This window comes from Schistocerca gregaria, chromosome 2, assembly GCF_023897955.1.
Source record: "Schistocerca gregaria isolate iqSchGreg1 chromosome 2, iqSchGreg1.2, whole genome shotgun sequence".
NCBI classification, from domain to species: Eukaryota; Metazoa; Arthropoda; class Insecta; order Orthoptera; family Acrididae; genus Schistocerca; species Schistocerca gregaria.
This window is the reverse complement of record NC_064921.1, coordinates 526,117,218-526,132,313: the sequence shown is the minus strand read 5'-3', so window position 1 is coordinate 526,132,313 and position 15,096 is coordinate 526,117,218. Positions and strand designations below refer to the sequence as shown.

At 40.4% G+C, this 15,096-nt stretch overlaps 1 protein-coding gene across 2 annotated transcripts in view; it reads left to right on the top strand.

Annotated features, from left to right (window-relative positions):
* The window catches only part of LOC126330342 (cilia- and flagella-associated protein 300-like), a 139,965-nt gene that overhangs the window by 55,985 nt on the left and 68,884 nt on the right, over positions 1 to 15,096 (top strand). For both annotated transcript variants that reach the window (XM_049996350.1, XM_049996349.1), the window contains one exon: positions 4,315 to 4,487. In XM_049996350.1, coding sequence (XP_049852307.1) covers positions 4,315 to 4,487 — 173 coding nt within the window. The remainder of the gene's footprint in view (positions 1 to 4,314; positions 4,488 to 15,096) is intronic.

The window sequence follows — 15,096 nt, the reverse complement described above, 5'->3', positions numbered from 1 at the left end:
CATCCCTATACCATTCCCACTCCTAACTCCTAGCCACAGAGGTTATAACCCTGTGGAAGACATAGATGCAAAACCTGACTGATTCACCTGCCCAGGACATTGTCCTGTTGCAGGCTTATCCCATTCCATCAGAGGCAAAGTCACCTGTAAAAGCAGCCATGTTATGTACCAGCTCTGCTGCTATTTTTGCACAGCATTTGACCACCAAATGAATGGCCATCACATGAATCACCAAGAACACAATTGACTGTACAGAGATAGAATGCACAACTGAGCACAACATTATTAAGTTCAGCGGCTGCTTCACAATTCATGCCATCTGTATCCTTCCACCCAGCACCAGTTTTCTGAACTATGCAGGTAGAAGTTATCATTGCATTACATCCTTTGCTACCATAATCCTCCTGGCTTCAATCTCCACTAACCCACTGCACCCACATCCTCTACCAGCCCCGCCCTCCTCTATCCTGCCACCTATGCCCTTATGTCCTGTGTGCTCTCCCTCATGCATTCCTATCCCACATATTGACTACCTCCTACTGTGCTGCCAACTACCCCTCCCCAGCCCCTTCTCCTGCTTCCCATCTCATTCTCCATCTACCCACACCACATGACACAATCCCTCACTCCAGTCAACCAGGCAAACTGCAGTTCCAGCTAGCACACTGTAGCTACTGATGTGTATGTGTTCTTGTATAGCAATAACAAACAAGATTTATGTAACACCGTACTTTATAGAGTGACACATTAGATAAAATGAAGTACTGGTTGTGCTTAGTACTGAACACACTGACTGGACAACAGTAATACAGATTACAAAATAAGCCAAGCACTCATTTGCAATCACTTAAATAATATTGTTTCTTTGGTGACTCACCAGAGCATGGCAGGAGGCCAACCTAGGTGGCCTCTATAAGTGGGGCTGTGAACTATACGGACGTGTGATATCCGACATGCAGGAGGTGCAATACTTCCTGGCATAAGGAAGTGGAAATCACAACCCGGGAAGCAGCATCCTTCTTATCTAACAAAAGAACCCCATTATACACAGAAATGTGGTGCTGGAGGGTGAAGTAAAGTAGGAAGGCCCAGGGGATTACCTGGTGAAAATCCCATCATTCACAAAAAGGTGCTGCTGGAGGGACAGGTGACTACACAAGTAATCCAAGGCAAGGCCTGGGGGGGGGGGGGGGGGGGGTTGCTTTCTGGTGAACTGTGCTGCACAAAACAGAGGGCCTTCATTTGTGGATGATGCTATAGTGGCACTTGTGATCAGAAAACCATCAACCATGTTCCGGTTCTAAGTCTCTAAGAAGAAACAAATCAACTCATCCTAATCGAACGTCATGTCTGGGTCCGATCATAAGACAAGATAAGACATCAACATTGGCATATTGCACCATTGGCCGGTAAAAGATCTGATAATGATAATGGGAGAGGAAGAGACCCACCACTGCAAACAATATGCTGCCTTGTCTGGCATGGAAGCCAAAGGACTAAAAAGAGCTACCAACAGTTTGTGATATGTGATTAAATGGAACTGAAAACTATAAAAGAAGACATGAAATTTCTTGAGGGTGAGCACAGTCACTAAAATCTCCTTTACATGAATTACCCTAGGACTATATGTGTGCCAACACCATGTCAAGACCATGCTGAGGGGAATCTGTAGCCAACACAAGATGCTTGCCAGGCTGAACAATGGCTAGCCATAGGGCAGATGGAAGCTTAAATTTAAGCAAAGTAAATACTCTGTTACAAGCTACAGACCAGAAAAAGGCACATTTTTATGGAAAAGTGCATGCAGGGGCTGAGTAACAGCGGATACATCTGGTAAAAACATGTGGTGGTATGCAACTTTACCTGGAAATTCCTGTAGTTCCTTAATGGAGGTCGCCCATGGCAAAGCTGGAATTGCGTCAATATAGTGATGCAGTTTGGGAAACCTCAAATCTAGGTACTCAATTGACAACTAAAATAATTTAGTTTTGGCAAGGTTGCACTTGAGACCTGCAGACTGCAAAAACAGAAAACAACAATCAGAGATTTCTAAGGTGGTCTTCAGTGGAATAACCTGAAACAAAGATATCATTGAGGTAATTGATGCTGTCAGAATTTTTAAAAAACACTAGTGATGCCAAAAGGCAAGCACTGATATTAATATAAGCTGAAAGGTGTATTGACAACAAGAAGGCACCAAGTGGCCTCATCCAAGGGAAGCTGGGTTTATGCTTCGGACAAATCAATCTTCGAAAAGTGGTAGACACCTGATAATTTTGCAAGCAACTCATCAGAGAAGGGCAAAGGTTATGTATCTATCATGGATTGTGCTTTAGTTGTGACACTCAGAACACTGCAGAGGTGAAGCTTACCTGTTGGTTTCTTAATGATGACTGATGGTGTGCCCCATTCACTGGAAGAAATAGGCTGAATGAAGCGATGTCAAATGGTCTAATACGGCCTTGACAGAGTCGCACAATGCAACAGGCATCTGCCATACCTGAAAAAAAATGAGGGCAGGCCTTCTCTTTCATGGTAATTTGGGCCTAACAATTGGTAACACAACCAAGTTCAGGGGAAAACAGAGGTGAAAATTCAGAGAAGAGGGAATCCAGTTGCTTATACAGAACTTGAAATGACACGAAATTTACCTATCAGCAATGGAGAAACCAAAAGCGTTAAATCCATCTAACCCAAACAGGTGTGCAGTATGGGAATGATCTACAACAATGAAGATGAGGGGGTGAACAACAAATTTGTAAGAGATATGTGTGAAGAACTGACCTGGGACTGGAATATCCTGTTTATTGTAGCTAACCAACTTCCATGAAAGCTGTGTAAGGGGAAGAGAGGCCAAGTCCACATACATTTGTGCATTTATTAAAGTACTTCAGTCCCTGTGTCCACTCACATTTTTAGTGGTTTATGAAACACACACAAAAACAATCTGTTGGGAGAAACAGTCATTGTAGAGATACAGTTTATGTCCATCGATACTAGTGAATCCACCATGTTTGAAGAGTTACACACTATGCAGTGTGGCCTTTCTTTCAACACATATTTCAAACAGCCCAACACTTAGGGCATATAGCACATTTGCATTGGATGAAGCAGTATGAGCAAGATGAAAGGGGTGCATGTTGCCACTGCTGTGATGTAGCTGCTGTGGTCATAATTGATGCTGCCCCATGCAATGCTGAGTTGAAGGCTGTACTGCTGCAAAGGCTTCCCTCTCATCATGAACACTTGCAGCGTGCCTAACAGTGGTTGATTGAGTAACTTCCATACCTCCCCCCATGCAGCAATCTGATCGCCTGCGGTCCATGTCGCTTCAAAGGACTGAGCTATATTGAGCACATCCATAAGCACTGGAGCCTCACATTAAAGTGTTTTATTGCAGACTTCCCTGTCTGGGGCCACACAAATAATAACATCAAGCACCATGTGATCAGCATAGGATTCGTGATGGGTACTATTGACAAATTTACAATGATGGATCAACCCATGTAATTCTGCATCCCAGGCTCTGTAAGGCTGGTTTGGGCATTTTTGACAGTGGTAAAATTCTACACACCTCACAATGACATGCATCTTGTCACAGTAATAGATTGAGTGAAGCTTACACATTTCATCAAATGATAAGCTGGCTGCTTCTTGCAAAGGCACAAGTTGGCACTACAACCAATAAATGCACAACAAAAGCTAGGAAAGAAAGAGCCACATAGGTTTGCATCACCCATGCAAAAAACCTGGAAATGTTGGTTAACCATGTCTCGTAGGAGTCCCAATCTTCAGCTTATTCATTATATGCTGGAAAGGATGACGGTTGCACTGACAGAAGAGTAACCCTGATCTTCAGTCCTGAGACTGGTTTAATTCAGCTCTCCATGCTACCCTATCCTGTGCAAGCTTCTTCATTTCCCAGTACGTACTGCAACCTACATCCTTCTGAATCTGCTTAGTGTATTCATCTCACATACATAATACATAAAAACACTAGACACAGAAAAATACATGTACAGAAAAAAAAGCACTGGTACCACAGTTCTCTAACTCGTTAAAGGATTTTTTTCAAAAAGTAGCTAGTTTCCTTCCTTTTATGTGTGCTTTTCAATTACTCAAAGCTTCTGCTATTCGGTGATTGGTTTCCTTTACTCCTAAATTATTTGCAACGGCCAGAAAGATTTGCTAGTGAGCATGCTAATATTATTCTCAGTAACAGAAATGCAATCATAGATATAATAACTTCTACAGATATCTTCAGATCATTCAGTTTTGCATTTCAATAACTAAAGGAAAATTTCTTCCAAACAGGAATTGCTGCAGATACTGTTGAAATTAAACAAGTTCCTTGTACTGTAACATCAATGTCATTTTTTGATCCTCTTATTGACAGTGATAATGGAATTGTAAGAGGTGATGGCTGGATTTCAAAGTGCATGATTTATTCTATAGATGGTTTCGAAATATATGATGAACTTGGAAAGGTAATATTTCAGTTTATTTGATTAGCTGTTAGCATGCTAGAATACTTCTCATTGCCCATTGCCAAAATTCATTTCTCTAGCAGCATGTTTTGGCAGCCTGCATTTGAACACATCAGATGATTTTTCAAATAATGGAAGCTTCATGTTGGAATATCAACACCATTAGGAAAAGCATAGACTGCTACCCACTTTAAAGATGACACTTTGAGCTGCAGATAGGCACAATGAAAAGACTGTTACACATTTAGCTTTTGGCCAAGTTCTTCTTTAGAAACGAAACACACACACACACACACACACACACACACACACACACACACACACACACACACACAAGCAAGCACACCTCAAGCACAAATGACTGCCAACTTTGGTAGCTCAGATCAGGATGCCAGTTCTGGTCCAAGCTGCTGGAGATGGCAGTCATGTTTGCTTGAGGTGTGGTTGTTTGTGTGAATGTGTGTATGTTTTCTTTTCTAAGGAAGGCTTTGACTGAAAGCTAAAGCTAAATGTGTAATAGTCTTTTCATTGTGCCTGTCTGCAACTAACCTGTCTTTTTGAGAGTCAGTTTCTTTTTTAACCATTTATGCTGATTAGTCTGCAGTTTTTCGCATAACTTATACTATCTTTAGTAATGTTTGTAAGCAGTATCTTATTTTCATATACTATGAGGAATACAGTATATATAGCATCACACAATAAAAAAGATAGGCAACATACAATGTCAACTTACGCAAAAGATAAAAGATATGTATTACATTTGTAGGAAATAAAAAAGTGTAAGCTAAATAACATGTTCCCATGGAAATTTTGTCCTAGGTACTGATTCAAATAGTTTGGTGATATGATTCAGCAGACAAAATAAGGCAACAAGTAAAGGGCTTTTATGCAAATCTTGATTCTTCAAATGCAGTTACGCTAAATTCATTCAGAGACAGAAAGTAATTACTACTCAGAATCACAGAAATTATTCATTTCTTTATTATGCATGTTACATGAAAATTAATATGATAGTAGAAAATACTGGATGGAATACAAACAGTTGTGTAAGACAGGAAAATTCACCATAGATAACTATTGAGCAGTGGACAAACAAACAGTTGAAGGATGTTGTAGTTCAGCTTTTGAACTTTTGGTTCTCACAATGAGAAATATTAGTTATAAAGTTGTTGCATATAAAACTAACACTCCTATCACTCCTCTCGCCTGTGCCTTGGTGGTGGCAAAATGCTGGATAATGGCTGGCAGTAATGGTGATTTGAATAAAATATTCTAACCTGGTCTGAACAATGTTTATTGTTGTGATCTGGAGAATGATTTTCCACATTGTAGCATTGTTAGCACATTATGTAACTAACTGTCCCTGAAATCATCCTATCTTCCACACCGTAAGTGATTTAATGGAATGATTTATTAAGTTAAGGTATTCTTGCAAAGTCTTTTCTCAGAACACATGTTTTGGTGTTCATTGCCTAAAAGCTTAGGAGGTTTGAAGCAAAGTGTCTGTATCTGAACCTCTGGAGAGCTCCATGCCTGCATCTGATTGCAGGAAGCGTTACTCATATCAGGCTATAGGCTGCATTCAAGGCTTTTCAGAAGACTTTAGTATGGGTGCATCTACTATGTAGTGAATGATACTGATTATGTCACACTCTACAGTCATACTCTGCAAGCCTCTGTGAAATGCATGGACCAGAGTGCATCCCAATGTACCATCTATTAGGATTTCATTGCATCCCATTTGCATATGATGTGCAGGAAGAGTGATGGCTTAAATGCCTCTGTGTCCTTTAATTAGTCTAATCTTATCTTTGCAGTCTCCAATGGAATAATACTTATGGCACTGTTGCATATTCCTAGATTCCTCAATTTTACTCATTCTTGAAACACTGTAAGTAAACTTTTGTGGGATATTTGACATCTGCCTTTGGGCATCTGCCAGTTCTGGTTACTTAGCATTTCTGTGACATTCTTCCATGATTCAAACAAACCTGTAGCTGTTTGTATTGTCCTTCTTTGTATGCTTTTAATGTTCCCTGTTACCTCTAGTTGGTATGGGGCCCCCATACATGAACATTACTCTAGAATGTGCTGCACAAGTGTTTTGTAAGCAACCTAACTGTCTGTGCATCATGAACAGAGAGAGCATTTGTTATTGGGTATACATTTATTTTCTTGCTTTGAGCTTCACAGAACGAAATGTTGTCAATTAGGGTGACACTGTCTTTACCCACCCATGTTGAACATTTAATTAATGAGATCAAATTGCAGGATCCAAATAAGGTTTCCAGTTCACTTTTTCTATCAGCATCCTTTATGTAATCTATGTTGAAGTCACTGATGTCCGATAGATAGCATATTAAGGAATCAGGATTCCTCATAAACAGTTCAAAATTTCCCAGTGGTGATTTGTATGGTGTTGGGGGAACAAAGTGCTAATCCTCAAGAGCATAGTTTTGGCGTATTGTGTGTTATATGTTTAGATAAATCTGTAAATTTTAAATCACAACAGGCTCAATTGTAGCTTTTTCTACAGATGGTTCTATTTTTTTCTTTGGTTATGCAATATGTTATCTGCATTATAAATTGTTGGAAACTCCCAGACATTATTTTACTTGTAACATTGTTCCTACTCTTGTGAGTTAATATTGTCGTCACCTACAAGTACTTGCAAAAACTTTTGAGAGCAAATATATAACTTTTACTGTATACATCAAAGAAGAATATACCAAAGTCACTAAACACAGAAAAGAAAAATAAACTCTTACTGTAATAACCCAAAAATCTTCATAATGTAACAAGCCAATGTTTACCTCAATTTCGTCACCACACAGAGGTTTCTCAGTTTTTACATTAGGTTTCCTTTGTATTACAAAACTGAATACTAGAAAACTAAAGCTTCCAACATAAATAAATTACAATTCAATATATATAACACACTCATGAAGAAACAGCGATTACAGTTACGCTTTGTCACAATACTAATGAAGTAACCCGGTGTCGTCAGTCTCTTCATTATTCGCTTTACATTTTGAGTTTAAATGGAATGTGAAATGGGGAGGACATCCATCAGGCAATAGTATGCAGACCTTTACAACTCTACCATCCCTCAAAAGATGCAAAATAGCCTACATTGCCCTTGGTCTGTCACTGTGAAAAGACGTCTGTACTCTTCACCAACACCAGCCATGTAAATAAACAATTCTCCACCTGAAGATGATGGTGTGAACCACTGAAATACAAAGTGGCAAAATAAACAAGTGGCTGATGCAGAAACTGCTTTATTTGTACGATATAGTGCAAAAAAATAATTATTTCCGCTTAAAACAATAACCCAGCATTCACTTAACTGCTATCTCTGTTAATTAAATAGTGTCTGTTTGATAGTTTAATTGCAGGATACTACAGTTTCACTTTTTATAAATTGCATAATTTTACATTTATGAACATTTTAAAGAAAGTTACCAATCTTTGCAAAACTTTGAACTCTTTTCTACACTCCTGGAAATTGAAATAAGAACACCGTGAATTCATTGTCCCAGGAAGGGGAAACTTTATTGACACATTCCTGGGGTCAGATACATCACATGATCACACTGACAGAACCACAGGCACATAGACACAGGCAACAGAGCATGCACAATGTCGGCACTAGTACAGTGTATATCCACCTTTCGCAGCAATGCAGGCTGCTATTCTCCATGGAGACGATTGTAGAGATGCTGGATGTAGTCCTGTGGAACGGCTTGCCATGCCATTTCCACCTGGCGCCTCAGTTGGACCAGCGTTTGTGCTGGACGTGCAGACCGCGTGAGACGACGCTTCATCCAGTCCCAAACATGCTCAATGGGGGACAGATCCGGAGATCTTGCTGGCCAGGGTAGTTGGCTTACACCTTCTGGAGCACGTTGGGTGGCACGGGATACATGCGGACGTGCGTTGTCCTGTTGGAACAGCAAGTTCTCTTGCCGGCCTAGGAATGGTAGAACGATGGGTTCGATGACGGTTTGGATGTACCGTGCACTATTCAGTGTCCCCTCGACGATCACCAGAGGTGTACGGCCAGTGTAGGAGATCGCTCCCCACACCATGATGCCGGGTGTTGGCCCTGTGTGCCTCGGTCGTATGCAGTCCTGATTGTGGCGCTCACCTGCACGGTGCCAAACACGCATACGACCATCATTGGCACCAAGGCAGAAGCGACTCTCATCGCTGAAGATGACACGTCTCCATTCGTCCCTCCATTCACGCCTGTCGCAACACCACTGGAGGCGGGCTGCACGATGTTGGGGCGTGAGCGGAAGACGGCCTAACGGTGTGTGGGACCATAGCCCAGCTTCATGGAGACGGTTGCGAATGGTCCTCGCCGATACCCCAGGAGCAACAGTGTCCCTAATTTGCTGGGAAGTGGCGGTGCGGTCCCCTACGACACTGCATAGGATCCTACGGTCTTGGCGCACATCCGTGCGTCGCAGCGGTCCGGTCCCAGGTTGACGGGCACGTGCACCTTCCGCCGACCACTGGCGACAACATCGATGTACTGTGGAGACCTCACGCCCCACGTGTTGAGCAATTCGGTGGTACGTCCACCTGGCCTCCCACATGCCCACTATACGCCCTCGCTCAAAGTCCGTCAACTGCACATACGGTTCACGTCGACGCTGTCGCGGCATGCTACCAGTGTTAAAGACTGCGATGGAGCTCCGTATGCCACGGCAAACTGGCTGACACTGACGGTGGCGGTGCACAAATGCTGTGTAGCTTGCGCCATTCGACGGCCAACACCGCGGATCCTGGTGTGTCCGCTGTGCCGTGTGTGTGATCATTGCTTGTACAGCCTTCTCGCAGTGTCCGGAGCAAGTATGGTGGGTCTGACACACTGGTGTCAATGTGTTCTTTTTTCCATTTACAGGAGTGTATATCTCACTGAACAATTGTGCAGCTTTTTTTAGCCGGGACATCATTATAGAAACTACATCACCACAAAAAATCCTGAGTGCAGTATATTTTCAAAGATTCTACAATAGATGGAGTTCAGTGATATTGGATCATCTCTCCTATTCTTCTTGTGGACAGGCGACCTGTACTTCCTTCTAAGCTCTGGCAAAGTTTATTGTTCAAGGGAACTGTGATGGATTATTGTTACATTCTTTGATGCTGTATCTCTCTTCAGACTAAGAAAAGTTATTGAGTAGCAACTAGTTTGCCTTTCATAGTATCTACCTGAGTAAATTTATTTTGGACACTGTTTTGTCTGGTGCATGTATCCAAATTGTGAAGTACTCACTGAAGTGCAAATCATCAGTTATTTAGCACTGAGAAATGTACAAGAAGTAAAGAAAGCACAATGAAAGATGAATGGCAGTTGGAGCAGTTCTGAAGTGTGATCTCTGCTTCATTATTAGATGACTCAGATTTTGCATATCGAAGAGACCCTCATGAGCTTGATGCCATGGGCACTTGATTATACCTCTCCACAACGTATTGTAGGCAGTGAAAGCCCAATGGAGAAAGAATGGATGGGGAGTGTTAGATTACCTCTTGATCAAATTGTTCATGAGAGAGCAAGCAGTGTCTACTTACCCACTTACACTGTTACATCTACGATTTCTAAGTTGGCAGGGAGAAGCAGAGGTGAAGAATGGCATACATAATGTACAATGATATCCTCCTTTAGCTCTCCCTGCTGAGATTATCCTTCCTTCAGAGGTTGTTATCCTGTAGGAGAGGAGCACTGTATAATTTAAAAAGTGTTTCTTGTAACATGAGCTAAAGAGTGTGCCTGTCCTAGAAGTCTGAATTCCTTCCAGTGTATGCTGAATCCCTTAATGTTCCACTGTAAAATTGTAACTGTCATATATGTGATCTTTTATTTTACCTTTCCCCCTGTCTTCCCATCAAGTTAGTTATACCTCAGTGGCAGAGAGATCACTTGAGGAACTAGCTGGTTTCCTCTGGCAGACTGCAACATCCATGTTATCTGTGTTTGAGCCATCAACTGATTTGGATTTGGAATCGGTGTAAAGCAATTTGAGAACTCTGAAATAATTAGATTAATCTGTTTCTATCATGTTTTTTTCTGCTTCTGTGGACACTGTGATGATTGAGGACACACTGTTACATTGTTCTTGGTCTGCCTAGAGAGGCCAACCTGTTGTATCAGGGTATATTTTCTTCTAACATTTACTGATGGTATGGAGGAGACAACTGATTTAACTGAAGTCCACATCTGTACATACACTTGATAGTGTATGTATTCATGCTGGCTTTAGCTGCCAAAATAGGTATGTGTAGGAATTCTTTATCAGTGTGGCAATTGACACACATAATGAGAGTAATTTAAACAGTTTGTGAGACATGTATATCTTTTTCATTTCAGTATAAGGTATTTATCTCATACATATTACTTTATAGATTTTATTTCCCTCTTAAAAAGTTGGACAGTTTTGATTTCAAACTACATGTTTTACCTAGCAATTCATTCAAAATAATGGGGTTTAACACCTTAGTCTGTCTTCGTATGCCTCTTGGCTACATTTTCTACAAGTTTTGTGGCCACCCAAAAAAAAAAAAAATGGTTCAAATGGCTCTGAGCGCTATGTAACTTAACTTCTGAGGTCATCAGTCACTTAGAACTCAGAACTAATTAAACCTAACTAACCTAAGGATATCACACACATCCATGCCCGAGGCAGGATTCGAACCTGCGACTGTAGCTGTCGCTCGGCTCCAGACTGCAGTGCCTAGAACCACACGGCCAATCCGGCCAGCTGTGCCCACCCACAAGGCTAATATTTGGAACAGTACATTTGGTTGGAGTTGCATGGTCTCACCTTAAAGTCAAAAGATCTACCACGACATGTCCAAACAGTGGCAGAGAATTTAAGTCAATGTGTATGTGTCTGTCTCATTGAGCTCTGGATTAAGTTTTTTCATAATATTCATTCACATCTCTTGTCTTCCCCTTTCAACTCCTCTTTGAGCTCTTTTTAAGTCAATAAACCCTTCAACAGACAACATCATGATAGCTGTTTTCTCTTACTTTTGAGATTTCTCCAAACACCCAGGCATTAGGGATCAGTTCACCTTTCTGGTAATTAACCATTACTCATGATTCATTGTAAACTGTTGTTTGCATAAAGTATCATTACATTTTAAATAATTCATCCTCTCTTTTAATAAAGAAAAAGACATTTCAAAGAAAATTCCGTGTCCTTTTACTTTCTGGTAGTCTCTTCTGAGCTAATACTCTCACTATCTGAAGTCAACTTCATTGAGTGTGCAGTTTTGCTCCTGAGCAATACAGCAGTCCTGGAAATGCTAAAATTCTTGAACTGACAATTATTATATTCCTACAAGCAGCTCAGAAAATACAAGTCAATAAGTGAGCACCTTAGAAAAGTGAGTAAACTTTAAAACAAATGCAGTGCAGCAGATTCTCCAGAAATTTCTTTCTTTCACCTGTATGACTTCAATAAGCATCAATTCCATTGACATACAACTGTCATGCAAGTTGAAGGTTTTTATAAACATTTGTATCGTTCCCATAATCCATACAGATGGAGTAAGTTCTCTATCTCCTATGACACACAATATTTCACCATCACACCAAATTGTAGTTAATGAAGCATGGTCAGAGTTTACATTATCAGAAGACTTGTGGCATTGAGAGCCCTCCAGCTTGGAAGCTCGGGTTTTGTGAAACCTTAACATTGTGAGTGCTCTCTATAGTTTTTGAGGAACTGATCATTTGGTATGACTCAGAAAGCATGTGGAGCTTATCAGATAACACATCAAATAAGGAAATATGTTTCCCAGAATAACATCCATTGAGTTCCATGCATTTGGCTCAAGCAGATTTCTTTTTTTTATTTCAGGAAGAGAACTGTTTACAGCTCTGCAATAAGCTCATTTACAGTAGACATGCTCCTCACATACCATAAATATCTTCCTCCCACTGAGGTGACAAAAGTCATGGGATAGTGAAATGCATATATACAGATGGTAGTAGTGTTACATACACAAGGTATAAAAGGGTAGTGCATTGGTGGAGATGTCATTTGTACTCAGGTGATTTGTGGGAAAAGGATCCTGATGTGGTCACAGCCACATAAAGGGCATTGACAGTCTTTGGACATGCAGTGATAGTTGGAGTTAGACATATGGGACATTCCATTTCACAAATCATTAGGAAATTCAATATTTTGAGGTCCACAGTGTCAAGAGTGTGCTGATAATACCAAATTTCAGGTATTACCATGACCACACAGTGACCTCTTAACATCCAAAAACAGCAGCATTTCATTAAGAGTTGTCAATGCCAACAGACAAGCAACACTGCATTAAGTAACCACAGAAATCAATATGGGCAACATGACAAATGTACCTATTAGAAAGTATGGCAGCAGATGAGTGATATGAGTACCTTTGCTAACAGCATAAACTGCCTGCAGTGCCTCTCCTGGGCTTGTGACCATATTGGTTTGATCCTAGATAACAGGAAAACGTTGATGATGTAGTCAGATGAGTCCCAATTTCAGTTGGTAAGAGCTAATGGTAGGATCCGAGTGTGGCACATACCCAATGAAGCCATGGACTCAGTTTGTCAACAAGACACTGTGCAAGCTGGTGATGACTCCATAATGGTATGGTCTGTGTTTACATGGAATGGACTAGGTCATCTGGTTCAACTGAACCAATCATTGACTGGAAATGGTTATTTCAGTTACTTGAAGACTTTTTGTAGCCGTTCTTGGACATCATGTTCCCAAATAATGATGGAATTTTTGTACATGACAATTCACCATGTCACCAGGCCACAATTGTTGGCAATTGATTTTAAGAACATTCTGGACAATTTTAATGAATGATTTGGCCATCCACATCACCCACCCTGAATCCCATTGAACATTTATGGGACATAATCCTGCACTGGTCACTCTTTTCACAATTAGGGACACCTATAGAGGCAGCATGGCTCAATATTTCTACAAGGAACTTCCAATGACTTGTTGAGTCCATGCCATGTTTCTCCTTTACCAAAAATGATTTTTTGGTTTTGATCTGGCGTCAATAAATTGTGGCACCCTATCATGAACAGAGCAGCTTCTTCACATGCAAAACTCAATCCACTGTACTGTGTACCAATTTATACATGGCAACCATCTAAAGACTCACAAAATAAAAATCATTTACAGATGAACTGTAGTTGACACGACCACAGTACAAAGCTAAATGGACCACTGGTCTCTCTGCACCATTTTTAAATTTTCAGGGTAGTTGACTTTAATCATTGTGTTGTGAGATTTACAAAATTTTAGCCAATGTTAAAAATGGCCTTAATCATAAGACATATTTACTGATCACTTTATTGCTAACATTGAGGGAGCTTCTCTGTAATGAGGAACAAATGTCTTTGAAATTCTGTCTTAAAACAGAGGGAAACTGAAAAGCAGCAAAAAATTAAAAGGAAATAGAAAAATGCCTTATTAGCTCCTTTTACAAAACGATTTAGACACAGCAAATTCATATCAACTGCATGACACATAGCAATGTGCATTGTAAATGGACCTATGTTCTCACGCCATGTAGACAACTACTGCTCTTTGATAAATACTGCTGTAGTCATGTAAATATTAGGCTTGAAATAATTGATAAACATGCTAACTTTACTATTTTTAACTTAGACTACATAAGCACAGGTACAATAAGCCTAGCATTTATGGTAATTACAACACCAAGAGGGATACATATGACTCATAAGTGTGTTACATCATAGCTGGAGAATAGTGAAAATTAAGTTGCTAAACATCTATATTTCAATCACATTTGATAAATGACTTTGGACAAACATAAAGGCCAGTCATTGTTCAAAGAAAGCTTATGCATACCTCACCACACATGTCTGAGTGTTATCTTGCTGACATGGAGCATATGCAGTTACAATAGGAGGTGCACCAGCAACATGGATTTCGACAAGATCACAGAACCACAACAACTCACACAAAACTTTGGCACAGAGGCTAAAGTTATATACATAAAGCAAAGAATGCATATTTATTTGTTTAGCCCATTGATCATATGTAGTATAAAGTATGATGCAATATTGGTCTTGACTGTATCCTTCACAAAGAACAAAGATAAGATTGTACGTAAGCCTACATATTATAAATTACAAAAGTAACAACTTACATAAATTGAAGTTTATGTATTCACTTACTGAACAGAAGTAGTGGTACTATAGATAGTCTGTAACTGATCTTTCAAAAGCAGAACTATCCAGTATTCATTTTATATCATTTGGCAAGTTGCTTAATTGTTTTATTCCCATACAGAAGGTACCTTTCAGATAACGACAGTATTATGAAAAGGGTTGACTTCTACTCACCATGTAGAGGAGATGTTGAGCTGCAGACAGGCACAACAAAACACAGCTGTAAGTTTGTACTTTCAGCCAAAAGGTCACACACACACACACCTTGACCACTGTCTCTGGCTCTAAGGCTGGACTCTGTACAACAACTGTGCCTGATGGGAGAAGCAATCTGTGGGTGTGGGGATGAGGAGGAGGCTGGGGTGGGGAGGGAAAGCAATAGCAGAGGAGGTTTGA